Genomic DNA, 25,345 nt, shown 5'->3' with positions numbered 1-25,345 from the left:
GTGGACGAGTGCCATACTGTTGGGATCGTGGCGCTCCTTTTTACCAGCCTTTCGTTGCGAATTCTTATTTTCTTGCATGCCCGGTGCTTGCACTGTGTGGATTGGTGAACTCTATTGTTGCTTTCTTCTTCTTTGTTCAGTTCGACTATTACGCGCGCGTAACGACAGGATAGGTGCTTTCAAAGTCTGATTGACGCCATGGCGCCACCGACTTCTTACCATATGGCCCTTTCGGTCTTGGTCCCATTGCCATTCGTTATCATTTCGACCATCTTGCGGTTTTGGATTCGTTCCAAGAGGAAGGCATGGGGACCAGATGACTGGGCTATGCTCATCAACTTGGTAAGTTTTGTACGCATCGACACTTGAATGCTTACTGACGTGAACCCAGCCGGTCTGGACGGTGGCCACAGTTTCCACACTCGGCATGGCTTGGAGTGGCGTTGGACAATATGATGGCTCGTTGACCGCGTCGCAATATTCCATGTCTTTGAAGGTATGTGACCATCGATCTCTCGAGCCTCTCAGTTGTCCGAGAGAAGATTCTGACGAGAAGCAGTGGTTTTACGTCTTCCAGGAGCCATGGTGCTTCACTCTCGTCGCGATCAAGTGCAGCATCGGCTTCGCCTTGATCCGCATCGCGAACCGCAAGAAGTGGATCGAGATGGTCATCTACACCTGTATGATATCCTGTTTCGTCGTCATGGGCGGGACGGGAATGTATCTCTTCTTTCAATGTAGGCCAGTACAGTACGTCTTCATGCCCTTTCCCTTCCAGAGTACCCATGACTAACTCCAGAAACAGGAAGAATTGGTATCCCACGATGGAAGGTGAATGCAATGGCCGCAACATCCAGACAGTGCTGTCATACGCCGTAGCCGTGGTGTCCATCTCAACAGACTGGATCTTTGCGACCCTCCCAATCTTCCTCCTCTGGGACGTCCAACTCGATTGGCGCGTTAAGATCTCCGTGATGTCCATGCTCGGCCTAGGAATCTTGTAAGTCATCTCGCACTTGGTTCCAAACCACAAAGCATCACCACTAACGCACATAACAGCGCATCCATCGCCCCCATCGTCCGCCTCAAGTTTCTCATCGGCCTAAACGACCCAACCCGACTACTCCAGAACCTCGGCGAAATCCTCGCTTGGGCCTGCGCAGAGATGAACGTCGGCATGTTCGTCGCCAATCTACCCGCCTGCCGCCCTCTACTCACAAACTTCATCTCGCACTTCTCGTCCTGGTCAGGAAGCCACTCGAACCCTTCCGGCGGCTACTCGAAGAAGCAAAACCCGCGGGGTTCCATCCGCGCCGGTCCAGGATCAAAGCAATGGATGGAGCTGAACGAGCGACCTGAGAACCACTCGCATTCGGGTAGCAAGCCCAAGAGCGTGGGTGTGGAAACGAAGATCTATGGCGATCTGGATGAGTACAGTAACACGAGCCTGGAACATGTTGATGGCGATCAGAAGCGTGGTGGACAGCGGCCGAGCGGTGATGGCTTGCAGGTCAGTGTACAAAAGGACTTCAGAGTGGAGATTAGTGACAGGAAGCAGTTGACGGCGTTGCCTAGGGTGCCGTTGGAGACTGTTTGAATTGGCGATTGTCAGCGTGGTACTGGAGTTGTAGATGCTGTATATGTCATGTAGATCATGATCGCAATGAGCAGGACTTCATATATGTTCCTCTTACGCTTTTATTAGTACACTTGTTCCAATCTCAATACCCATGCTTTTGCAACTCCGCCTCAGTATACTCCCACAACTTCTTCCTCAGCCCCTCGTCCCTCGCAAATGAACTACCAGAACTCTTCTTGCCTACTGGCATGTAATATGCGCCACTCTCCAATTCGCCCTTCGCGGTAGTAGCACACCAAGTCGTGTTCAACGCGCCACCTTCCGGACCTTGGTAGTGACCCGGCAGTATCATGCCGATGATGCCGTAGATGTACAGGCCAACCTTCATGAATATGTTCGTGCGGAGGTTGTCGAAGAGATCCGTCAAAATGACACCGGGGTGCAGGGAGACGGATGTTATGGTAGGGTTTTCTAGCGCCAGGGAGCGAGCGAAGAGTATGTTCGCCAACTTCGAGGAACCGTAGCGACGCCAGGTACTCTCCTTCTCGAGCGCTTGCTGATCGAACTCAATGCCCTTTGATACTGGCATCTGGTGGCCCATGCTGCTCAGGTTCACAATTCTGACATCTGAGCCGGGTTGTTTCGCCGTGTCTAGCATCGTCGGGATAAGGAGTTTCGTGAGCAGCGCGTGGCCCATGTGGTTCGTGCCGAATTGTATCTCATATCCTTCCTTGGTGGTGCTGTATGGCGGCGCCATGATACCGGCATTGTTGATCAAGATATCGAGGCGCGATTCCTGGCTCTTGAACGTCGATGCTGCGTCGGCAATGGACGAGAAAGACGTCAGGTCGAGCGGGAGGAATACGATTTCGCACGCATTTGGCACGCTGTTCTTGATGTCGGAGATGGCATCGCGGGCTTTGGATTCGGTGCGAGCGGCGAGGTAGATGCGCGTGGGGTTGTGGGCAGCGAGGTATGCGATGGTCTGTTTGCCTAAGCCGGCGTTACCTGCGTATGTGTCAGTCGCATGATACGGTCGCTCATGCTCGGGAATGGGGGTCACTCACCACCGGTGACTAGAATGACCTTCCCATCCAGACTGCCGATGTCCTTAGCAGGGTCGAATGACTTTCCCATGTTGCTGGTCTTTTGGAGTTGCGGATTGTGGATGTCGCAAAGCTGCGTGCGCGCAGTAAGAGGCAGTGGAGACTGTTCGCGATATGGCGCAAGATATAGCAGGTACTCGTCAACGTCGGCGCGAAGTATGTCTCTCGTCGTGGTTGTTGACGCAAGCAGGAGACTGTCGCAATCCCGCGCACATCCTGTTGGCCGTCAAGCCATCGTTAGCTTGCGGTGCGGTCCGTCCACGGGGTTTCGTCGTCGGATGCCGAGGTTGGAAACGCGCTATGACGTCTTCCATTGCATGTGAACGCGTCTCCTGTAACGCTTCGGAATCCGTAGTGAAGTCCGGACGCGATGTGCATTCTGTGATGCTAGAGGTGGATGGATGCTACGTACGATGCAGAATTTGTGATTGTGAGAAAGTCGTCGAAGTGGCGCTGCCAATTCGCGCTTACGGCTTACTTGCATAAATCCTACGGCATGACGGAACCAAAGCTGGACGGCACACTGTTCTCAAATGGGGTATCATTATGCTTAATTACAATATATAGCTGAAAATGCTTTTGCGCTTCGCTGATGCGAGCCCCACGCTTTGGAAAGTGTAACACTAAATTCAACGTTTTGGACCGGAGAGCCCTGCTCTAGGATTGTTTCTAAACCTCTCATAAGGATTGTTCGCACGCGCATAATCCTCATCAAGATCGAGATCATGTATCACTATCGGCTTTCTTTGCGTTTGTGTGGGTGCTGTCGTAGCTGTAGCTGGAGGTTGCTTTGCTGGAGCCGTTTTGGCCTTGAATGAAGATAGAAGGTTCTGGCGTTCTTCCTCAAGCTCATCGTCGCTCGTTAGATCAATGACTCCATCATACTGAGCAGGTGGTGGGCGTGTAACGCTTTTCCGCTTCATGCCACTTGGCTGAGACGCTGCGATATTTGAAGTTGAGGCCGGTATCGTTGGTGATGAAGCTGCGGAAGAAGCCCCTTGTTGAGTTTGACTAAGCTGCTGAGACTGCATCCGTGGGGATGCAGTGGCGATAACTCCTTCCCATTGTGCATCCGTATGAGTGGGTGCGAATGCTCCTCTACTCGTCGGATGAGCCTGGGTCATGCTTGAGGGTCGGGATGACAATGGTGTGCCGTTCTGCAGACTTTGGTTTGTTTGAGGAGCTTGCCGTGAAGTTGTATGAGAGAGTCTAGATGGCTGCATCTGCGCTACCGGCGCAGGGTGGTTCCTAGAGTCAGGCACACGGGCTTGCTGGATCTGGGGAGGTGTGTGCTCCGGTGTGAAAGGTGTATGAGTAGCGTATAGTTGCGTCAAGGGTAAGCGAGACTGGTGATATGCTTGCATAGGTGCGTTCGAAAAATTTGGAATATAATAGTCGGGATAGTCGGCTTGAGGAGGTCCAGGCCTAGGGTCGGAGGGCGAAGTATGTACAGGATCGTTTCGAGACCGTCCCGGCGGTATAGATTGTTCGGCAGCACCTCTCGCTGTCGGCGCAGAGCCCGGTACAACTTGATTTCCGTGTCCGTTTCCTGGTCTATGAAAACTTTGGTGCGGTGGTCCTGACGTTGTGTGTGTTGGCTCAGTTTGTGGCGAGTTGGTCAAGGCTGGATTCAGTTGTAACGCTTCGCCTACACGCCATAGACGTGGCGAAGCAGAAGTTGCGCTGACAGGTGATGGCTGTTGAGAACCAAAATCTGTAAAAATGTTGCCCATTATGGGAGATCCTGTCGGTGCCGCAGCTGTGCGCACTCGCTCCGAAGGAGCATTCCTTGCAGTGGCGACTTGTGATGGTCCGTTGATGTCATATACGGGACTATTGACTTCTGATTGAGCGTTTGATGGCCCGGGATCAGTCCGCTGTCGCTTCGGTGCTGTGGGCATAGGTTGTGTCTCCTCCCTTGCGATGATCGAATCGCGTGGTGGCAGTATGGACAGCGGCTTGTCCAAGGGTGCTACCCTTTTCCTCGAAACGGCGGAAGTAGGAGATGATAGTGTTTTCGTTCTTGAAGTAGACGGCGTCGGCCTTGGAGCCCCTGCCGGTTGGTTACGGTCTATCGTAGTGCCATCCACCGCACCTCGAATTCCCTCCAGGTTTTCTATAAAGTCCCAGGCAAACTTCCACATTGGCGCAGACAATCGAAGGTCCTTAAAATGCTCGCGAAAGGCTTCTCGGAGCGCTCTGATATCGCCTAGCAATAGTTCATTGTTGCGCGTTTCCGAATACATAGAGATAAGGACGGTGACGGCCACCATTTCGATGGGTGCAAAGGTTTGTACACCACTCAAATGCCTGTCGGCATTCGTGAAAGTGTCGGGATCTAAGGCAATAAGGTCTTTGAAGGTTGTCCAGACGCTTGCAAGATGTGACTTGAGCGCATCGTCTACAGCGCCGGTGTTGTTCAGCAACTTTGGGATTAAACTCTGGCTTGTCCGCAGCACTGGAATGCCAGTTGCAGGAGTCGGATGCTGTACTTCCAGAATTTGGCTGAAGCAAGACAGAGTGAGTTGGAAGTCCTTCGCTCGAGCTCGATCCTTCATCAAGTCGTAGATCATAGGGAAGTCTTCCACGAAAAGCTTCGCTAGTTCTTGCCATGGGCCTTGTTTCGCGCGCATCCTCTCAGCTAAAGTGAGCTGCACACCCATTTGGACCCTAGCGAAAAGGTCTTCTTCTTGTACTGGCGTAAGCTCTGCGAACTGAAAGGCCACAAAGTCTTTTTCCAAGAACGACTTTTGAATGTCCGAAGGAAGCACCTTTTTGCGTTTATTTCTAGGCGTCTCACAGAACCACCTTGCACTGTCAGTGAGCCATTGAGAGATATTAATTGGACCGAATTGCTTACCACTTTTCGCCTTTGTGATCATGACAAGGAATCATGCCTTTGACGAATGCCCTGACAGAGGAAAGTCGTTGCTTTCCGTCCACGCAGACAAGAACGTCACGTGGTGTACCAGCTGTTCCAATAATCCGTTTCTTATTCAGAATAATGGGTGGGATGTAGTAGTTTTCTACGCAAGTATTAGGAATCTTTGAATTCGTTCATGTTAAGAGAGCCTGGAGGGGATCTTACCCATCAGAGAATTAATCAGACCCGTCATACGATCGGCTATTGCTATTAGCATGTCGGTGACAATCAAGTTGGGCGTTTTTACCTGTCCAGACAACCTCACGTTGATATTCCGGGTCGACATCGATCGCACCGCTCTCCAGTTCCTCTGGCCGCTGTCAGTAGAAGATCCTCTCGTCATAGTCGGCCAGTCTTTCACTCACTTATCAGACTTCCCAAGCTTCGCATGTGAACATTGGGCTGCGGTAGCTTTGGTCGCGGTTTGTAGTCGTACCCATCGTCGCTGTCGCTTTCTGCGAAGATGTCGTCATTCCCGTCCTCGTCTTTGACAGCAGACTGCACTGCAATGCTGTCGTTGTTTGGTTGTTTGGCAGCGCCGCGCTGGGTGTTGCTGACTTCCATGCCCGTGCGGACCCCAGGCATGCTGGGGTGAGCGGTGTCGAATCAGGAAGTAGGTATACTAAGTTGCATTGACTAGGTAGTTTTGGACCAAGCTTAGGTCAGCTTGCACTAAGCTCTTTGAACACTAACCAGACCTAGACTTAGTGCTAGCTGCAATTTCACTTTCACCTTAACTACTCAAAAGACCTTTGGTTTTCTTAGAAGAGAAGCGCAAAGTACAAAAAAAAGTCCAATTTATATGCAAACATTCTAGGGGCTTGGCTGCAGCACTTGGTCATGGACAATCCTAGTCTAGAAGGTTCTGCCTGACTGCAAGCAGAGAAGTTAGCAGGCTTCATGCATCAGCGAGAAATTGCTGTTGCAAACAACCAATCATCACACGTTGCCCAACGCACTGGTCATTCAGCGAGCACTTCACAACATGCGCACCATCCTCCTGCATTCACGATCATGACTCAATGTTTCAATATAATCTTGATGTATTGCCATAGATGCAACACTATTGTCTGCCCCGTGAGAACCTGTAATATGGACGGAGAACGCCACCAAGCGGGAAGATGCATGAGAAACATAGGCTACACAGCAGCCTGTATATGTCCATCCATCTGACTCGACGTAGTGCCGGGTCACTCAGTCATCATAGAGTGAGTCATGGTCATCCCCTTGAGCAGCATGGCCAGCGGCGAACTGCTCCTGGAAGTGACCCTCTTGTTCCTCCATCGCGTCGTGCTCTTGCATATCATAGTCTTCCGCTTCCGGCTGTCCTGCAATATCTTGAGCATCCGCCACCTCCTCGTCTTCGGTCAGATCGTCATCCTCTTGGGCACCGTCCCTGTCGGATTCTTCAGCGTCGCTGAGCTCAACGACCTGCATTTCCTTGGCCTTTCCGGAGAGTTTGAGGTTGATTTCGCCCAAGTGCTGCAGCTGCTGAATGTCGAGCATTCCCTTGGAGCCAAGCCCGAGCACCATCATGAAGCCTTGGCAAGCGATCATCTTGGTGTTGTCCGCGGGTGGAAGAAGTTCCTCAAAGGCGATGTCCTCGATATCAGCGGCTGCTTCCGCTTGAAGCACGTCGGACTCGTGCTCTAGGTCTGCTTGAGCCCGCCTGCGCTTCTCAACGATACGTTCCTGGATGAAAGTAATGAAGTTTTCACCTTCTGTCGACAAGGCCTCGCGGACGCGTGCTGATGGTTCTTGAACTGCTGGCTCGGGAAAGTCGGAGCTGAAACCTGGTAGGCCAAAGTCGTCGCCACCGTAATCGACATCGCTCGTAAGGTTCTTGAATCCCTCAAGAGCAACAGGCTGACCGCGACCTTTTGAGGGGGAGGCAGACACGAAGCGGCTTCCGGGTCTGCTCTGATCAGCGGAGCCTATCATACCAGCGCGTCCGCTTCGAGGAACGACTGAAGAGCCTCGGACAGAAGCGCTGATGTTCCATGGCATTGCTGAGAAGATCTGTTGATCGTCAAGTGCGGAGACACCCTCGCGCGGTAGTTCAACGGCGATGTCGTCTTCAACAAACATAGGAATGTCTTCGTTGTCAGCCGAACGACCAATCTCAGGCTCGCCGGTCTTCTGACGCACACGGCGAGATTCTTCCTGAGTTGCATCATCGATACCACTGTCGCGGTCGTGCTTGACTCCGGTAGCCTTGTTGCGACTGAAGCCCATGATCGTCTCGAAGAAGTTGTCACCAATGAACATGTCGAACGGATTGGGAACGTGGCCGCCCAAGACACGTTCACCGATGCCGCCGAGGCCCGCGCCCCAAACGTAGTGCTCGGCATTCTTCTTAGCCTGAGCAGCAGCACGTTTCTGAATTTTCTGCCGAGCTGCTGCTTTCATGTTCTGACGGTAGTTCCTCTGCCAACCAGCCAACTCCTTGTTGGGAAGCTCTATAGCTGCATCGATAGGAAGAGTGCGTGGAACCCGACGACGGCGCATGGGCGCGGTGAACGTATCGGAAGACTCAATGACTTCTGAATGCTGACTAGACTGTTGCGGACCGTCTGATGAAAGTGCTCCGCCTTCGATAGGATCGTCGTCGTAGGTTGGGAAGCCGATGTCTTCTTGATCGCCCGGGAACTGATATATGTCAGTCGTCATTCTGGATGAGGCTGACGGTAGCTGGATCATGTGAAAAGAATGGAAGATGGGAGAACCAAAGACACAAACAAAGATATGGGAAGAGACAGGCAGCAAACGTCTTCTAACGAGGCGGTATACACAACCGCCTGATAGAGACTGGCCGATAGTGGTGAGAGTGTGTGTTGCCATGTCCTGAGCATCGAGTGAGGGAAGGGAAGCCTCACCGCAAGACGGATGGCTGAGATTGCAGTGCAAAAAGACGTGAGAGAAAGCAGCAAAACTCACCTGATCGCCGACCTGCTGTCCATCCTCATGTTCCTTGCGAACTCGCGCACTAGCCCCAGCATCGCTGGACATTTTCGCACCTGCGGTCCTAGCTGGCGTGCTGGGAACTTTTCGCCGTGGTGGCAACTGGATGATCTCGCCATCGTCTGCGATCATGAAGTCTGGGTCTTCAAGCTGGATCGTATCGCCAGCGCCCATGACACTTGGTCCGCCAACACTGCCCACTCCATCGTCGCCTTCAAGTCTGAACTCGGCCGCCATCACGGGAGATGAAGTAGGCAAGATGAGCCCACCGATGCCATCCGCATGGGAAGAGGACCGTGCTTGCTGGGAGCTGAAGGGTGTGAGCGTCTGGGAGTCGCCGGACCGCGCAATGTCGAGGTTGAAGTTGTGGTCTAGTTCTGCGAGGAAGTCCGGGGGAGGAAGCGCGAGCTCGGGCAGGAAAGAAGGGTCATCTTCGAGTATGAGATGCTCAGGCCTAGAAAGATTCTGTGAGTAGAGTGACCGTGTCATAAGGATGATGCTCGCCTACCTAGCTTTGCCAGCGTCTGGATCGAGTGCGGTATGCTTCACGGTCCGCAGCATCACTAGCAGGGCGTTTCGCGCACTCTCTGCGTCTGAAAGGATGTATCCACATTGTTGTAGGTATACACGCGATACACCGTACCTGCATGTGTCAGTAGTCTGTCGCTCGGACAAGGCATGGCAGCGCGGCGTACATCAAATTGCCCTGTAGCCGTAGAGCCATAGGCGCTACAGGATCGACAATGGTCTGACATGCTTTCTGTACATCGACATCGAGAATCTGTTTGCGGCCGATTCGTTTGTGGGTGGTAGCGACGAGCCTGCCACTTCGGTCAGTACAGGGCAGGGGCGACTGGACGTCTTCTAACATACCACACGGTTGCCACACCGTATTTGCGCGACGTGAGCACTACGATTGTTAGTCAAATCGTTCCGAGCTGCAGTCTCGGTTTGGAGCTTACCTTCGTGACTGTAAAACATGCTGTCGGTACTTAATACATGAAACAGATGATCGTACAAGTGTAATGATACAGGAAAAAGATTGCGGCGTCTCGCGAATGACGCGTGATATTATAACAGAAGCGCAGCAGTCGAACGTATGGGGAGGAAAGCGTTCCTGGAGGTGAGCGTCACGATCATGGAAGGGCTTGGCAGCACGCTTCGACGCGTTTCTACGCGTGGTGAGGTGGAGACGGAAAGGGACAGAAAGTACACTTCACCAGTCTAATGCCGTGTCTATTAATGCAAGGTCTTGAAGTCATGCAATCGTTACTTAAGCTCTCAGAGGTATCGTCCCATAGCCTTTCCAGCTAGTACAACGCCAAATGCCATGCATTACCTGCTGCTCCAGTCCCGTTTGCGCTTCAGCATGATCTTGCGCGCGAGATCCAAGGAGATGCCCATAGTGAAGTGTGTCGATTCAGTCTATGAGTCGCCCATCTGCACGTCCTCGTCGACGACGGGAAGAGGAACGGCGCGGTAGAGGAGGATAAGAGCCGAGTGGCTTTGACCTGGAACATGTCAGTCATCGTCAATTCACAGTCACAGTCTGGGATGCTTACCTCCGCCAGACAGGGTTTGTATCCTCTCAGCATCCACCTCAGATACCTTCTCGTCGTTGAACCACCACCATTTACCGTCTTCCTCCTTCCGCTTGCCAGTGTTGGGGTCCTTGGGTCCCTGCTTCTTGACGAAGGACGTGTAGTGGCCACTGTCGGCGCTGGCGCCTTGATGAGTGATGACACCTCTCAGCTCGTAGAGACCGGTCTGGTTTGCGCCTTCATCTGCAGTCATCTTGGAGTCCACAAGAGCGAGGAGCTCCTTCTTGGCAGCAAGGATTGATGCGGCGCGTTCCGCCTCGACCTGGGCGTCGGTCTTGTACTCAACCTCCTCCATCTTGGTGTCCTCAGCCGGCTTGCTGGCGTCCTCCTTCTTTTGTGCAGCTTCCTTCTTCTTCTGTAGAGGCTCCTTGCGAGCAAGAGGGTCGCTGTCGTTCTCCTCGCCAGCTCGCATGCGCTTCTGTCGCTTGCGGGCGCGCTCGACATCCTCCTCTTCTTTGCGGACTTCACGGATCTTGTCCCGGATTGGGACGAGCATCTTCCTCAGGTCGTCTGTGCAAAACTCCAATGCGTCCAGCTCTTCGGGGAAAGTGACCTTGCGCATGATCTTTGCCTTCTTATTGGTATCCTTTCGCCAGTCGAAACGCACGAAATGGATGGGGAGGTGTTTCGGTAGGCGCGCGATCTTGGACGTCTTGGTGTAGATGGCGTTTCGGCCCAGAACCTCTGATCGCTTCTCGATCTGCTCCTTCAAGCCAGCAGCCAGACCGTCCCTGAGGTGGTTCGTCTCTACGTTGATGTGGCAGTTGAGCTTGAAGAAGAGGTCATCGCTGTGAACGGGCTCCTCGCCACCCTCCTTCGCTGCGGGCTCATCGCACTCCATGACTGACTCAAACTTGCCCGCCATGTACTTGTCGATCCAGGATAGCTCCCTCTTCTTGTTCGCATCTGACCCTGTCTCGTTGTCGGTGATCTTGAGCTTTTGTCGGAGCAGCGAGACGATTTGTGACCAAGCCTCCTCGGCATCCTGCTGTGCGTAGCCGTGGCCGTCCTTTGACTTTTGGGCGAACTGGGGAAATGCGGTTCGGAGAGCGTTGAGGAACATGAGTGGAGGGAAGCCGTTTTGTGTCTCGGACATTTGCTTGAAGAGGTCGCGGAGGGAGCCCGTCAGGTCGGCTGAGCCACCGAGGCCACCGAGACCGAACTGGCTGAGCTGCGCGGCACTGGATGAGCTGGCACCGTTGCTGGAGAGGGTCAGTAGGAGCACGTGGACATGATGTAATCGAATTTACCTGTCTGCGTACCGCAAGAGCTCTTCTTGCAGTTCCGGGATGGAGCGTAGCGTCTGCAGGGTGGAGTTCATGTAGCATGTGTTGCCCAGGTTCTGCAGACCTGCGGGTGTGGCGCCCTCCAACTGCGCGGCTTCCGCCTCGTCCATGTCCTCGAGGAACTTGACCGGGACCTTGGGCTTCTCGATGACGTTTGCCGACCCCGATGGCGTGCCCATCATCATGAGTGTCTGGTTCGGCTTGAGGCCCAGCTTGGACATGTCGGCGTCATCCTTGAGCTGTCCGCCCTTGACGATGACCTTTTGGCGCTCTGGCTCGACGCCGGTGATGGAGAAGAGTTGGTACTTGAACGTCTCGCCGGTGGAGGTGGTATCCACTTCGACCTCGTGCTTCTTGCCCTGATGCTTTACGATTACTGCAAACATGTGAATTAGTCTTTAAACCCTTCGAACAACCGTGGGAGGCTGCACGTACCTGGTATAGACGCCATGATGAATGTTCAACTATACGGTGGATAGAGTATAGAAGAATTTAGGAGGCGGCGGCGAGAGAGTGGTTATAGTGGCTTCGTGGGGCAAAAGTTAATGGAAGCATGAGGAAGGAGGGCTGCGCCAAGCTGACCGCCGCCCGGAGCTGCTACCCCACTAGCGCGACCAGCTGCAGGCACCGCCAACTCGCCGTACTGGCATGTCATAGCCCGCTCTCCCCCGACGGCAGCCCTACCATTCCAACATAGAGCTGCTGCTGAGCTCTATCCGCAATGGTACAGTCACCTCTTACTGCCGTGGTCTAGTCACGTGCTCATACTGACTCTCTCAGTCGCAATCACTCCGCCCGTACCTCCAGTGCGTGCGCTCGTCGCTCACAGCCGCCCTCTCCCTCTCCAACTTTGCGTCCCAGGCCTCCGAGCGCCACAATGTTCCCGAGATCGAAGCCGCCAGCTCGCCTGAAGTCATCCTGAACCCGCTTACCGTATCGAGAAACGAGCATGAACGCGTATACATCGAGCCCAGCATCAACAGTGTGCGCATAAGCATCAAGATCAAGCAGGCAGACGAGATTGAACACATCCTGGTCCACAAGTTCACACGATTCCTGACGCAAAGAGCCGAGTCCTTCTACATTATGCGGAGGAAGCCGGTCAAGGGCTACGACATCTCGTTCCTGATCACCAACTTCCACACCGAGGAGATGCTGAAGCACAAGCTGGTCGACTTCATCATCCAGTTCATGGAGGAGGTGGACAAGGAGATCTCAGAAATGAAGCTCTTCGTAAGACAGCCGAGGTTCGCCTGTTCGAGCATCAGAACTGACACATTACCAGTTGAACGCAAGAGCACGTTTTGTGGCCGAGTCTTTCCTTACTCCGGTATGCATACCCCACACCTACATACATACACGGGTACTGACAGAGCCTAGTTTGATTGAGCGTGTTACAATGCCGGCGTTTGTATATATTGGCTCATTACGCATACCTGGGCAGACGAAGCTAGAACGAACAAATGTCAGGCCCGGAATCTTTGCCCACGAACGAGCACTGTGTGGAAAAGTTGCTGTACAAGCTGAGCATTCGGCCAGCATTCAATACAAATACAACTTCGAGTCCATTCCAAACTTGACGTACACCGCCAATCGCCCGAGCATAACGCAGTACTACGCGGACAACTGACGCGGACGGGAAACGTCACGTTCAGGGCATTTCTCATACTGTCATTATTCTCATTTGGATATTTCATCTACATAGCCAGCCGCAGTGATGTTCGCCAAGATTTCTAGAGATCAAGTTAACGGTTGATCAGCGCTTACAACTTGGCCAGGACAGCGTCGGCACCGGAGACCTGTAGAATTAGCAACAAGCAACTCAACTTTTCAGAGCGATGCGAAACTTACCGAGACCTCACCAGGGCTCTTCTCGTTCTCGGCGTAGATGACCTTGCCGTGGTCGAAGACCATAGCCCAGCGACCGTTGCGGTCGCCCATGCCAGCAGGCCAACCGTGTTCCTTGGAGAAGAAGGTCTTGGTGTCGCTGAGGAAGAGGACCTCGTCGCCCTTGACGCCGTTGACCTTGCCCCAAGCGTTCATAACCCAGGCGTCGTTGCTCGCGATGGTAGCAATGACATCAACACCCTTGTCCTTGAACTCCTTGGCCTTTGCGATGTAGGGAGGGAGATGGTAGGCCTGGCATCCTGGGGTGAAGGCACCGGGAACGGAGAAGAGGACGACCTTCTTGTCTGCCCACTCCTTGCTGGCATCGTATTCTTGGGGACGGCCACAGGCGGTGGGGTCAGCATCGGTGATGGGTGCCCATCTACAAGAGAGAAGATACAATGTTAGCGTTCATTCTAAGAACTCCGGTGGTGAGCGGAGCTCGATGCGAAGGTACTTACTCGAACTTGACGCCCTCGGGGAGCTTGTCGCCAACTTGTAGAGGAGCCATGATGATTAATTGGTTTATTGGTAGAAAATGTTGTGTAAATTGTAGATGCGTGTAAAGAAATTGAGTAGAGTGAGAGAAAGTGACTTGTTATGTCAGACGCCGATTAGTTATGCTAGCTGGAGGGGTACCCGCCCGGCTTCCCAAGCTTGAAGCTTCGAGATCATAGTGGGGCATATGCCGGCCGAGGCTTATGACGCCAGGTACCCAGCCAGCGCATTTCCGATGCTGCAGGGTTTCTTTGACAAATCTTTTTGGCCTATTAGAGCGGCAAGTGAGCGTGTACCTGAATGAGCAGCTAGAGCAGCGGTGCCGGAGGAATCATAGCAGAATCGCACAGAGTCGAGGTGATGGTATAGAAGAGCTTGGTCAAAAGGGCCATCTGCTACGAGCTTTCAAAATCCCAGCAGCTTCATTATTGACGCGTCTTTACTGTATGTCGGCGTCTTGTTGTCGTTGTGGAACATGCAAGTGATCGTCATCTTTGCTTTTCGACTTTCTCGAACCTTCTCAACAGCTGTCATCACACGCACTAAGCCGTAGATCTGATCCCTCTCTTGAAGGTTATCAAGAGTAGTTTCAAACCCAGCCAGGTTTCACAACATCTATCGCAGATAAGCTGAGCTTCACCTGTTGAGTCTGCATGTAAGCACATGCCGAAGTGCCGAAGTGAGGCATCCAACGGCATTTCTTAGATTATGATTCATAGTGATAACGTTCTGTATTTGAGCCATCACATTGACTTTCTACACGATCAACCTCGTGATATCCGCTTTGGTAATTTGACTATGTCTCTCGCACCACCCTTCACTCAAGAAACCGCTCACGCCAAGGTCAAGAAGGCTCAAGACCTCTGGAACGGCCAGTGCGTGGTGTCATGACTAGCTCTCATCGTTACTAAACTGTGCCAGAAACCCCAAGGTGATAGCACAGGCCTATACATCCGACAGTGTTTGGCGCAACCGATCGTCTTTCCTCGCTGGTACGGCAGACATTGAAGACTTCTTGACGAAGAAGTGGGACAAGGAAAAGAGCTACCGGCTGCGCAAAGAGCTCTTTGCCTTTTCAGATGACAAGATCGCGGTCCAATTCTGGTATGAGTTCCAAGATGCCCACGATGGCATGAAGTGGAAGCGATGCTATGGCCTTGAAGACTGGACGTTCGCAGAGGATGGGAAGATGCGTAAGCGGCAGATGAGCGGCAATGACATCGAGATCGATGAAGCCCGTGAGTATTCCCAGCCTCCATGTATCTCGAATTTATGATCGGCAGCGTTGCTAAGGTCTATGTAGAGCGATGGTTCAAGGACGGCGTCGACGTGAACGCAGTCGAAATTAGCGAGTCTCATTGGTGATGGATGTACTTGGTGTATTCAAAATAGACGGCTGGGTATCGTGACGCTTGCGAGAAAGGACATATGTATGCGATGACTTCGTTATATGGCTTATGCTGGAGGAGTATCGTGGATAGCGACGAGAATGAATTTGGGATCTTGAGTCGTTAGCAGAAGCCCCGCCATCGAGTGCGTGAGGGACATACCTGGTACAATGACCAATTCATTCTTCCTTGTTCGCAGCCTGAGAAGTTTGACCTCGTCTTCCTTGTCCAGCTCGTCCACAAGGGTCCCCGCTGCCGTCAGGAACGACCAGACCATGCTGGCGACATCCTCAGCGCTGTGTATCCCGCTTTCTTTCCTGCCGTTCGAGTAGTTGTCCGACGCAGCTTCCCCTGAGGCTGGCAGAGTACTATTTGGGTTCGCCGAAGAGCTGTTTGATATGAGACCAGAGGTGCGTATTATTGTGCCGTTCTCGCGCGACAGTATGAGGGTGCTCTGAACGCCGGGCTTTTGGCTCAATCGCGTGAGTAGCGAAAGTGTCTCGTCAGGCTGCGCGCATATTAGTAAGCAACATTTGAAAGCGCAATAAGGTACGTACTGCGTTTTGGGCCATGGTTTGTGATGTGTGCCAGAAGAATAAGAGATGCAGTCGCGGTTTACAGCGCGCTGATGACATCGGCGTACAGGGCCGCGGCTGGACCCTGCCAAGAGTCCATCAACTCAGGCCTCTTCCGTGTTAGCGGCATCTGTGGATCCTCAATTTTCCATTCCTCAGCAAAGAACGCGTCGTTCGCTCATTGACGCGCATAATATCGTTCACTCTCTCGACGTTGCGCGCAATAGTAAAGTTTTACGAAATCACGACTCTGTCAAGCAAACCGCCAAAACTAATCTAGCCCGTCGCCATGACCAACAGCTCAAAGAAGAAGAAGGAGAATAAGAAGAAAGACTTTCAAGTAAAAACGACCAGAATCGCATATCCCGAACCGCAGTGCTAACAGAACCAGAAAGCAAAACTAAAGGTTGGAAAGGCGAGACCCAAGACAGCAAACAGCACAGATACGAGCTTCCGTGCGAAATGTAAGGTCTACCTCATCATATCTCTGTCTTTTGACTGACGTATTACAGCGATATCTCTCAAGCAGCAAGCACTTTCCACAAGTGCCCCATCTTTAGAAGCACAATGCGCACATTATCTGGGCTTGCTTAATCACAAGGCAGACACACAGCGAAGAGAATCCTTAGCCTTCTTGACATCAGCCATCGTCAACAATCCGCCTACAGTGCCATTGCCGCAGCCTTCGTCTGTCATCATTCCTGTGGCACAAAAGCTCATTCTAGATGGATCTAACAGCGTTCGTCAACAGCTACTGAAGCTACTGCAAAGCTTGCCGCCACTCGACATTGCTAGCCACGCCGACCAGCTGTTACTCCACACAAGAGCTGCCATGACGCATTTAGCAACAGAAATTCGTTTGTTCGGCCTTGACGTATTGGAATGGTTGCTTGCCGTTGCAGGCGATGAGGTCGTCAGCTGTGCTGGAGGTTGGGTGAAGATGCTTAAATGCTTCCTCAGTTTACTCGGTTGGCAGAGCGAAGCGTCAAGCAAATGGTCAACTGCCAAATCGTACGGAAAAGCTGATACGAAAATGCAAGTCAAGCAAATGAACGCCTTGACTTCCTTCCTCCGCGCGGGACTCTCCCACAGGCAAACAATAGCATCCGTCGACATCAGCGACCGCAACTTCCCACTTTGGCATACTCAGCATCATGTTCTTTCTGAGCGATCAAACGTTTATGCACATCTCAACCTGTTTGGCGCTGCAAGAGACGAGGAAGCAGAGATGTATGAAGACCGCGAAGATCGACAACGATTATTCCGAGACCGAGCCGAGGCTGCAATCGTCGCAGGATTGGAGCAAGCTACCAAAGGCGGTGGAGAATTGGGCAGAGCGGGTGCGCAACTCCGTAAAGCCGTGAAAGAGGGTATGGCGGACTTCTATCGAGAGGATCCAATGGCCTGAGAGTGCAATCTTCCAATTTACCCACTGCAAGGCGTGGCCTCCTACGGAACGCTTCTAGAGACACGTGGGAGGACGGTCTCAAGTACTTCGTACTACCGGATAGCCGAAGGAGATCAACGGGAGTACCTCCAGAAGTGACACCGGATAATGTCTGGTGCTATCTTACAACAACGCCACCTACACCCCGGTCTCAGCACACGGGACCAGTCGCGAAAGTGGCGACGTCACCACCGTCCCATGACAATCCGCGCAACACAAACATGAGCCTCAGGCTCACGAGTAGCCTGACGGAGACCCAAGCTAGCGCCATGACTCGAGGCGCGACCGGTCAATACTTGTACTGTCAGCCTTGCGCATCAACATCTTCCTCGCCACCGGAACAGACACGACAAGTCGTTTAGGCACTTCTGGTCGCCCTTTTCGCCCAGCGCTGTACCCCTCACTTTGCGTCACCACTTGAAGAATCCTTCACTTCCAACGTTGTCATATTCACGGCTGGGAATGATCGAGAGAACCATACACGCCCAACATAGGGTGTAATCGAGCGAATTCGGGTACGGCAGTATAGAACGACAGGAGCGTTTAGAGTCGGAGTTTGTAGAGAGCCAGGTTACAATCGCGAAACGTAAACATCCAGTCAACTCAGAATTTCATCGAGAATATCGCCTAGCTTCAGGCTTGTCACACACAATGAACACAACGGCAGCATCGCCTGGATTGCAGGAAGACGAGCCCGCGCTGACTGATGAGAAAGCCGATGTCGACGCGGGTCTAGTCCCTCCCACAGACTGGATTGGAATACCTCCTTTGCATCACCAAACGGAGTTATGGATTCCCGATACAGCCGAGGAGCTTGCCCGCCAAACAGCTTCTTCGGCGGTGCATTTCCCAGAAACCCGGCAACGGCATCGTGGTACGGCTTCACCTCGCAGCGCCGATGTATCATGGGAGGATATGCCTCCTCATCTTGTCCCATTCGTTCCTTATATAGATAAGAAGAAGGAGAAGACGGCCATCGGTATACCAGCTCCTGATGAAGGAACTATGGATGTCAACATCATCCGAACGTGGATAGATCGATGCCGTCAACTACACGGGGAACAATGTCATGGTAGCAGGACCTCACAAATGCACTCGCCTTTCCCGTCCTATTTGATCGATGTCGAGAACGGATGTCTGGTAGTTGCACCTAAACACCCACGTTACGTCGCTTTGAGTTATGTCTGGGGTGGTGCAGAGACTTCAGCTTGCGCTACGATGGCCAACCTGGCAGCACTTCAAAAGCACAACGGACTGTACAGCGGGGTCATATCATTGCCTAATCTTCTTCGAGACGCCATCAATTTGGTGAAGGACTTGGGTCTTACTTATCTATGGGTGGATCGAATTGCCATCGTTCAAGACGACGAAGCCACCAAACACCACCAGCTGAGTGCCATGGGAGAGATATACGCAGGATCGCTTTTTACCTTGGTCGCAGCTCAGAACGAGGAAGCAGCTTCGAGTCTCTACGGACATCGTAAAATGACCCTTACTCCAAGTAAGACTCCAATAACACAAGGACTCAGGAAACCAGACGGAAAGCCACTGAGTGGTGCGCAGTACATGACAAAACAAGCGATGTCACTGATGGAAACAAAATGGTACTCGCGAGGTTGGACTTTCCAGGAATACATATTTTCTACACGAAGAGTCATCTTCCAAAACAATACAGTCAATTGGGAATGTCTCTGTGCTTCTTGGCACGAATGCCAGGATTCTACATCATCAACTCCACCCTCTACTGGAACCCCCAACCCGACCTCGAACCCTGCTGCAACCAAATCGGACGCGCCTGTTGCTGGACTGAACAGTTCACCTTGGCCAGACATGATTCGTTATACGCGTCTCATGACCTTGTTCAATGAACGAGATCTGACTTTCCCGGAAGATGTTCTTGACGCTTTCGTGAGTTGTCTCGCACATCTGAGCAACATATTCCCAGGCGGATTCATATCCGGTTTGCCGACGATGTGCTTCGACGCTGCGCTATTGTGGCAGCCATGGGCATATCTGAAGAGACGGAAGCCCCGTCGACTGCCTGCTGACGACGCCATTCTACCTTCATGGTCTTGGGCAGGATGGGAAGGCATCATTAACTCTGAAAGCTGGAGAAGTGCTGCCAACTATCAGATTGCCAACTTACCTGAAACAGAGATACCCCAATATACTTCCTGGAGGACCATCAGTAGTGTGCATTGGACATACTCGAGGACTTTGACATCGGAGAGATATCCAGTCAACATTCCTTCGCAGTTCAGGCGGCCAGCCTTCACCATGTCTGGGGAGGGTCTACCCCCAGAATGGTCCATATCCGCAAATCTAGGAGAAGATGGTCAAGCGGTCCGACATTCATACGACCCATCTGCATCCTTTCGCTATCCAATCCCAATACTCGACGAGACAGACCGCCGGCAACCTGTGATCAATGCTCGCTACCTGCACTGTACCACGAGACACGCCTTCCTCGCGCTGGGCAAGGAATTCCTCAACACGACATCGGGCTGTCCTTCCGTGCAGCTTCTTACAACATCTGGTCGGTGGGCTGGGTGCCTCCGACTCAACTTTATACCTGCACATGCGCGCGACGAAACATCGACATCGTCTACCCCGACTCTGAAACATCGCTCTCGGGATACGTCTAAAGCTCTTCCCAGTTTTGCTTTCACCAATCCGTCGCCATGTGAAGTCGCGGATGCGCTCTTCGACCCTGATCGAATTGAAAACGAGTTGTGTGAGCTTATCGAGATATCTACTGGATCGGTTGAGAATTGGGAAATCGATGCGCGAAGCTTCGATGAATGGTATCAAGATTGCGTCTGGGTTAAAGGACTGTACGAGTTCGTCAATGTACTCTGGGTAACGCGGGTGGAGGGAGTCGCATATCGCAAAGCGCTTGGGAGGATTCGGAAGGATGTGTGGGAGAGCGAGGCGAAGGATGAGATAGAAGTCACGCTCGGATGAGCGGGTCCAGCATAAGAGTGCTGCGAGGTCAGTCTGATGAACGGACCGGGCAGGGGTTTCTGTGTTTGTCGAGCGGCTTTCGGTTAAGTTCCTCGCGCTATCAGTCTATCGAAGCGCGCACCTACAAAAACATGTTCAGACTAGAGGTGCCAACAGGCAGGAGCACCTGCACTTGTAGTTGGCAGCACGAATGGATAAACACTGTCGCGCAATAACGGGAAGGCATGAGATGGTTCGCTATTTCTCATTCTGGCCTCGCATGGTCTTCATGTACAATCTAGCAAATTGAGATATACGCACACGGGTCAGCGGCAAAGTGAAAGATACAAGCTCAAAGGTACTATGGATGGGCGGTCCTGATCGCGGTGTTGAGCTGCACTCTTGATTACGTCACAGCACTAAACATGTCGGCGCGGGACGCGCTCGCCCAGGCCGAAACATTGCTGATACTGCCGACAAACACTGGTGTGCTGGCCACATTGATACACATAACCCTCCATACCTCGCGCCTCCTCTTCTGCCTTGATCATATCTGCGATACATCTTCCCACCCTCTTGCAATTGCTCAATCGCTGGTGTAGACATTCGTAACCAATCGCAACGCGACCATGTCGATGGTATCGCAGACCCTGCAGGGTGCAGTGCTCAGCATAACTTCAAACGTGCTTGCGCAAGCCATATCATCTTACAAGGACAGCGTACGTGCTGTTGCGCAACCGTCCAGTCCTGGCGCATGTAGCTGACACGTATCCAGACGCCCTTCACCCTCAACTATGCCACGGTCTTCAAGTTTGCGCTCTTCAGCGTCCTCAGCACCCCACCCAACATAGTCTGGCAAGGCTACCTCGAAGACCAATTCCCTACCAACGTGCCCTCCGCCGCCCCACCGTCCGAGAAGCCAGGCTCCAAGCCCGACCCCACCAAAACGTCGCTCAGCAAGACAAACGTCCTTATCAAGTTCCTGCTTGACCAGACCATCGGCGCCGTCGTCAACACGCTCATGTTCCTGAGCTACATGGCCTATGTCAATGCGCAGGGCAAGCCGGGCGTCAACGCCATGGACGTGGTCACGAGCGACTGCGCGAATAAGCTGTGGCCGATGATGAAGGATGGATACAAATTCTGGCCCGCGATAAGCCTCATCAGCTTCCTGTGGGTGCCAGTAGACAAGAGGATCGTCTTTGGCTGCTCTGTGGGCGTCGTGTGGGGCATATACTTGAGTCTGGCCGTGGGCGCATAGATACGAGTGCGATGTGAGCCGGCGCTGTGGAGACGGATGTCTTGAGCGTTGTAGACCGACCCAGCGCGAATGCGTTTCTGGGGCGCTGAGTGCGCGAATAAGCTGGAATCGCGAAAAGGTTCGGTTCTGCTGGTCCGTACCACTCAACGCGAACACCTATCCTATACCTTAAAGGCATCCCGTGCTACCTTTTCTTATCGTTCACGTGAAACAGTGGGCATCTCTAAAGTATCCTTTCGGTGGTGGGTACAACTACGCGCGACCGAGCTTCATCTTCTTTGAGTGGTTCTTCCAATCGGTACACCCTGAACTATCGACTCTCTCCACAGTACTCGCACTAAGCTGACAACCACCATACTTACCTTACGGAACCGAAGAGGCTTTTTCGCCTTCGCAGTGGAGCTTTACAAAAATGATACTCCAGTACCAAGGGACTTGGTCTTTCCATTGCACAATCAGAATTGACTGTCCGCCAAGGTCTAGTAAGGCGTACGCCATGTGAACATGTGCTCCACACAACCACTTCAACAGCAATTACTGGTCACAGCATTTCGATGTGTGCGCATTTGGAAATTTTCATACTAACCGAGATCAAATCAATATACAAGAAAAGATCTCCTGCTGTATAACCATCTCCTCTCAAACACCTCACCATCCGCACATCATGGAGCATCCCTCAGAGCTCTCTGAGAAAATTACTGACGCCCCCGAGGGGGGGCCTTCAACGCAAACACCGAAGTCCAAGGGTAAGCAAAGCTCCAATGGCAAGGAGTCCGTCGCCAGTGGCTTCAAGTACGGACCCGTGCCAGGTCAGTACTTCCGTTCACGACGCGTGAAGCCCGAGGATGTCGGGATGCCGTGGCTCGACAAGCCGCACCCGAGGCAGAAATGGGGAACGATTCTTCCCCTCGTCGGCTTTGGTCTTGGCCTGATGGTGACCGCCATCATGATCTGGGACGGCTTCCGAGTCATCGGCAAGCACAAGTACTGCCAGATCTTCCATGACGACTTCAAGTCACTGAACGAGACCGTCTGGACCAAGGAAGTCGAGCTGGGTGGCTACGGGTAAGTTACCTTCGATCATTGGCATGCATTGACTAACTCGAATATGCAGCAACGGCCAGTTCGAGATGACTACTGGCACAGATGAGAACGTCTTCGTCAAGAACGGTGAACTCATCATCAAGCCGACTCTCCAGGAGGAGCAGTTCCTTGGAAGCAACTATACCCTTGACCTACGTGGCCATGGATGCACTGGTTCCAGCTGGAGTGACTGTGTTGCCACCACCAACACTACCAACGGCACCATCATCAACCCCATCAAGTCCGGTCGCATCAACACCAGGCGCGGCGCCTCAATCAAGTACGGCCGTATCGAGGTCGTCGCCAAGCTGCCATCTGGTGATTGGCTGTGGCCCGCTATCTGGATGTTGCCCAAGGACAACGCATATGGCCCTTGGCCTCGTTCTGGTGAGATCGATATTGCCGAATCTCGCGGTAACGATCCCAGTTACGCTCAGGGTGGTAGGAACGTTGTCTCAAGCACGTTGCACTTTGGCCCCGACTCCAACCATAACGGCTGGTGGCGCAACAACGTCAAGCGCGAGGCGCTACACACTACATACGCCGCCGGTTACAACACTTTCGGTATTGAGGTAAGTATCATACGTCTCTGTCGTCTTTTCGTCTTACTAACCGAACTTCCAGTGGAGCGAGAAGTACATCTTCACCTACATCAACACGCGCCTGCTCCAAGTCATGTACACGCACTTCGACCAACCCTTCTTCAAGTACGGAAACTTCCCCCAGGCCGATGCCAACGGCACCCGTCTCGACAACCCCTGGAAGCACGCCAAGAGCAACGCCGCTCCCTTCGACCAGGAGTTCTACCTCGTCATGAACCTGGCTGTCGGCTCCACCAACGGCTGGTTCGAGGATGGCAAGAGCGGCAAGCCATGGATTGACAAGAGTCACCGCGCCAAGCTCGACTTCTGGGAGGCCAAGAACCAGTGGTTGCCTACGTGGAAGGACGGCGGACAGATGAAAGTTAAGAGTGTTACTATGTGGCAACAAGGTGGACACAACGGGTGCAAGGCTTGATTGGATTTAACGTTATTGGGCGGAAGAGATGAATGGCTTAGTGGACTTGACTCGTTGTCGGAAGTACTGCGCAGGTACAAGTCCGTATGGAGAACCTCGCTGATTGTAATCGTACTATCTAATGCAACGACTTTGTCTCAAAGGATCCATGCTATCGCGATTTGGTGAAGTTCGTTGTACGCACTGTAACGAGTGCGATTTCCCCGCAAGCCATGCTCAACGGCGGCTGAGCTGCTTTACCTGATAACACTCGACGTATCCTCTAAGAAAATAGGCATACGTGAAAAATGATATGAGGTCTCAGATACTCTTTGATGGAAAGACAGACACGCAAGTCATGTACGCCCGTAAAGATGGAAGCTAGTGTTCAGTCGGGAAGGTGGGATGGCCGCCGGCTTGCCATTTCGGGCTATCACGACCAGGCACCCACTTTTCCACTTCTAACATCTACACGCCTATCTTGAGTGCAACGTCCGATGTTCGCAGCGCGCGTACTTGTGACTAAGCCCGGTATCATCCGAACTATACGCGTTGCTCCTCTCAGTCGAGCTGCTACCACAATTCACCACCAGAAGCGCTAGGCATTCCATCCGTTCTACCAACATCTCGTACACATCGCAACCATGCCGTACTCTCCCAAAGTAGGCGACTCGCTAGACTCGCTGGATACACCATCCATGATTGTGGACTTGGATCTCATGGAAGCCAACCTGGATAAACTCATGAAACAACTCCTCCCCACTGGCGTCAACATCCGTCCACATCTTAAGACCACGAAATCTGCCATTCTCGCAAAGAAGATGGTCAAAGCGGGCGCAAAAGGAGGATGCGTAGCCAAGCTCTCCGAAGCAGAAGTCATGTGCGAAAAAGGCTTCACAGACCTCCTAATAACCTGCGAGATAATCGGCGCAGCAAAAGTGGCGCGGTTAGTGGAAGTAGTCAAGAAGTACAAGGACGTGCGTATAGTCGTCGACAGCATAGAAGGCGCAAGCGCAATCGAGCAAGCGCTATCAGAAAGCGGCCTCGAAGGCACCGTCATGACGCTCATCGATCTCGATGTGGGATTACACCGCACGGGCGTGCAACCTGGGCAGCCAGCCTCGGACCTAGCACGTTTCGTCGCCGGCTCAAAGCATCTCAAACTCATCGGCGTACAAGGGTACGAGGGACATTTGCAACACATCCACGGTCTCGAAGAGCGCAAAAGCCAGTGTTTGGAGAGCATGAAGATCCTTACCTCGACCGCGGATGCGCTGAGAAAAGAAGGTTACGCGATTGATGTGGTGACGACTGGTGGGACGGGCACGGCGGAGTTCTGTGTCACGGTCCCTGGAATCACAGAAGTACAGCCTGGCTCGTTCCTCTTCATGGATACGGATTATCGCAATGCTGTTGGTTCGACGAATTATGCGCAGAGTTTGACTATTTTGTCGACGGTTCTCAGCAAGCAGGGCCCGAACATTATTACTATCGACGCGGGGCTCAAGTCGTTGACAACGGATTCGGGATTGGCCGAATGCAAGACGCCGGGGTATACGTATGGCGTTCTTGGAGATGAGCATGGTAGTCTGGCTTGGGAGGAAGGCAAGGGTAAAGGATTGAAGATAGGTGATAGGGTCGAGATGGTGCCCAGTCATATCGACCCAACGGTGAACTTGCACAATGTGTACTATGCGTATCGGAAGGGCATCATCGAGGAGATTTGGCCTGTAGACAGTAGAGGGTGTGTGCAATAGCGTCTGGGGTGCTATTGAATCAAATTGGTAATCGCGTCTAACAGATCATGTACA

At 52.7% G+C, this 25,345-nt stretch overlaps 13 protein-coding genes across 13 annotated transcripts; 7 read left to right on the top strand and 6 right to left on the bottom strand.

Moving 5' to 3' along the window:
- Positions 1 to 198: 198 nt before the first annotated feature.
- On the top strand, positions 199 to 1,597 carry J4E79_002508 (uncharacterized protein; the record flags this gene model as incomplete). The annotated part of the gene is made up of 5 exons (XM_049351406.1): positions 199 to 342; positions 392 to 496; positions 560 to 750; positions 800 to 1,000; positions 1,060 to 1,597. The coding sequence occupies 5 exons, from the start codon at positions 199 to 201 to the stop codon at positions 1,595 to 1,597; spliced, it is 1,179 nt and encodes a 392-aa protein (XP_049214044.1).
- Positions 1,598 to 1,721: 124 nt separating this feature from the next.
- On the bottom strand, positions 1,722 to 2,716 carry J4E79_002507 (uncharacterized protein; the record flags this gene model as incomplete). The annotated part of the gene is made up of 2 exons (XM_049351405.1): positions 1,722 to 2,587; positions 2,647 to 2,716. The coding sequence occupies 2 exons, from the start codon at positions 2,714 to 2,716 to the stop codon at positions 1,722 to 1,724; spliced, it is 936 nt and encodes a 311-aa protein (XP_049214043.1).
- Positions 2,717 to 4,554: 1,838 nt separating this feature from the next.
- On the bottom strand, positions 4,555 to 6,193 carry J4E79_002506 (uncharacterized protein; the record flags this gene model as incomplete). The annotated part of the gene is made up of 6 exons (XM_049351404.1): positions 4,555 to 4,738; positions 4,840 to 5,493; positions 5,546 to 5,711; positions 5,774 to 5,809; positions 5,856 to 5,918; positions 5,974 to 6,193. 6 exons carry the CDS (start codon positions 6,191 to 6,193, stop codon positions 4,555 to 4,557), a joined length of 1,323 nt encoding a protein of 440 aa, XP_049214042.1.
- A 609-nt stretch (positions 6,194 to 6,802) lies between these two features.
- On the bottom strand, positions 6,803 to 9,550 carry J4E79_002505 (uncharacterized protein; the record flags this gene model as incomplete). Its single annotated transcript, XM_049351403.1, has 6 exons — positions 6,803 to 8,257; positions 8,546 to 9,023; positions 9,078 to 9,212; positions 9,265 to 9,390; positions 9,443 to 9,479; positions 9,532 to 9,550. The coding sequence occupies 6 exons, from the start codon at positions 9,548 to 9,550 to the stop codon at positions 6,803 to 6,805; spliced, it is 2,250 nt and encodes a 749-aa protein (XP_049214041.1).
- A 444-nt stretch (positions 9,551 to 9,994) lies between these two features.
- Positions 9,995 to 11,907, bottom strand: J4E79_002504 (uncharacterized protein; the record flags this gene model as incomplete). The annotated part of the gene is made up of 4 exons (XM_049351402.1): positions 9,995 to 10,080; positions 10,132 to 11,372; positions 11,421 to 11,832; positions 11,892 to 11,907. 4 exons carry the CDS (start codon positions 11,905 to 11,907, stop codon positions 9,995 to 9,997), a joined length of 1,755 nt encoding a protein of 584 aa, XP_049214040.1.
- A 270-nt stretch (positions 11,908 to 12,177) lies between these two features.
- Positions 12,178 to 12,845, top strand: ARPC4 (Actin- protein 2/3 complex subunit 4; the record flags this gene model as incomplete). The annotated part of the gene is made up of 4 exons (XM_049351401.1): positions 12,178 to 12,180; positions 12,237 to 12,689; positions 12,742 to 12,786; positions 12,837 to 12,845. The coding sequence occupies 4 exons, from the start codon at positions 12,178 to 12,180 to the stop codon at positions 12,843 to 12,845; spliced, it is 510 nt and encodes a 169-aa protein (XP_049214039.1).
- Positions 12,846 to 13,219: 374 nt separating this feature from the next.
- On the bottom strand, positions 13,220 to 13,854 carry J4E79_002502 (uncharacterized protein; the record flags this gene model as incomplete). Its single annotated transcript, XM_049351400.1, has 3 exons — positions 13,220 to 13,255; positions 13,308 to 13,725; positions 13,805 to 13,854. The coding sequence occupies 3 exons, from the start codon at positions 13,852 to 13,854 to the stop codon at positions 13,220 to 13,222; spliced, it is 504 nt and encodes a 167-aa protein (XP_049214038.1).
- A 785-nt stretch (positions 13,855 to 14,639) lies between these two features.
- Positions 14,640 to 15,206, top strand: J4E79_002501 (uncharacterized protein; the record flags this gene model as incomplete). Its single annotated transcript, XM_049351399.1, has 3 exons — positions 14,640 to 14,716; positions 14,763 to 15,079; positions 15,145 to 15,206. 3 exons carry the CDS (start codon positions 14,640 to 14,642, stop codon positions 15,204 to 15,206), a joined length of 456 nt encoding a protein of 151 aa, XP_049214037.1.
- A 90-nt stretch (positions 15,207 to 15,296) lies between these two features.
- On the bottom strand, positions 15,297 to 15,801 carry J4E79_002500 (uncharacterized protein; the record flags this gene model as incomplete). The annotated part of the gene is made up of 3 exons (XM_049351398.1): positions 15,297 to 15,343; positions 15,392 to 15,737; positions 15,787 to 15,801. The coding sequence occupies 3 exons, from the start codon at positions 15,799 to 15,801 to the stop codon at positions 15,297 to 15,299; spliced, it is 408 nt and encodes a 135-aa protein (XP_049214036.1).
- Positions 15,802 to 16,093: 292 nt separating this feature from the next.
- On the top strand, positions 16,094 to 17,212 carry J4E79_002499 (uncharacterized protein; the record flags this gene model as incomplete). Its single annotated transcript, XM_049351397.1, has 3 exons — positions 16,094 to 16,144; positions 16,196 to 16,268; positions 16,317 to 17,212. The coding sequence occupies 3 exons, from the start codon at positions 16,094 to 16,096 to the stop codon at positions 17,210 to 17,212; spliced, it is 1,020 nt and encodes a 339-aa protein (XP_049214035.1).
- A 3,611-nt stretch (positions 17,213 to 20,823) lies between these two features.
- On the top strand, positions 20,824 to 21,455 carry J4E79_002498 (uncharacterized protein; the record flags this gene model as incomplete). Its single annotated transcript, XM_049351396.1, has 2 exons — positions 20,824 to 20,913; positions 20,970 to 21,455. The coding sequence occupies 2 exons, from the start codon at positions 20,824 to 20,826 to the stop codon at positions 21,453 to 21,455; spliced, it is 576 nt and encodes a 191-aa protein (XP_049214034.1).
- A 664-nt stretch (positions 21,456 to 22,119) lies between these two features.
- Positions 22,120 to 23,555, top strand: J4E79_002497 (uncharacterized protein; the record flags this gene model as incomplete). The annotated part of the gene is made up of 3 exons (XM_049351395.1): positions 22,120 to 22,520; positions 22,570 to 23,110; positions 23,163 to 23,555. The coding sequence occupies 3 exons, from the start codon at positions 22,120 to 22,122 to the stop codon at positions 23,553 to 23,555; spliced, it is 1,335 nt and encodes a 444-aa protein (XP_049214033.1).
- Positions 23,556 to 24,178: 623 nt separating this feature from the next.
- J4E79_002496 (uncharacterized protein) lies at positions 24,179 to 25,291 on the top strand (the record flags this gene model as incomplete). Its single annotated transcript, XM_049351394.1, has 1 exon — positions 24,179 to 25,291. One exon carries the CDS (start codon positions 24,179 to 24,181, stop codon positions 25,289 to 25,291), a length of 1,113 nt encoding a protein of 370 aa, XP_049214032.1.
- Positions 25,292 to 25,345: the final 54 nt, after the last annotated feature.

Source organism: Alternaria viburni (assembly GCF_023758015.1).
Source record: "Alternaria viburni strain BMP 2772 chromosome Unknown scaffold_4, whole genome shotgun sequence".
Classification (NCBI taxonomy): Eukaryota; Fungi; Ascomycota; class Dothideomycetes; order Pleosporales; family Pleosporaceae; genus Alternaria; species Alternaria viburni.
The sequence above is the reverse complement of the archived record's forward strand: the minus strand, read 5'-3'. Positions and strand labels throughout refer to the sequence as shown.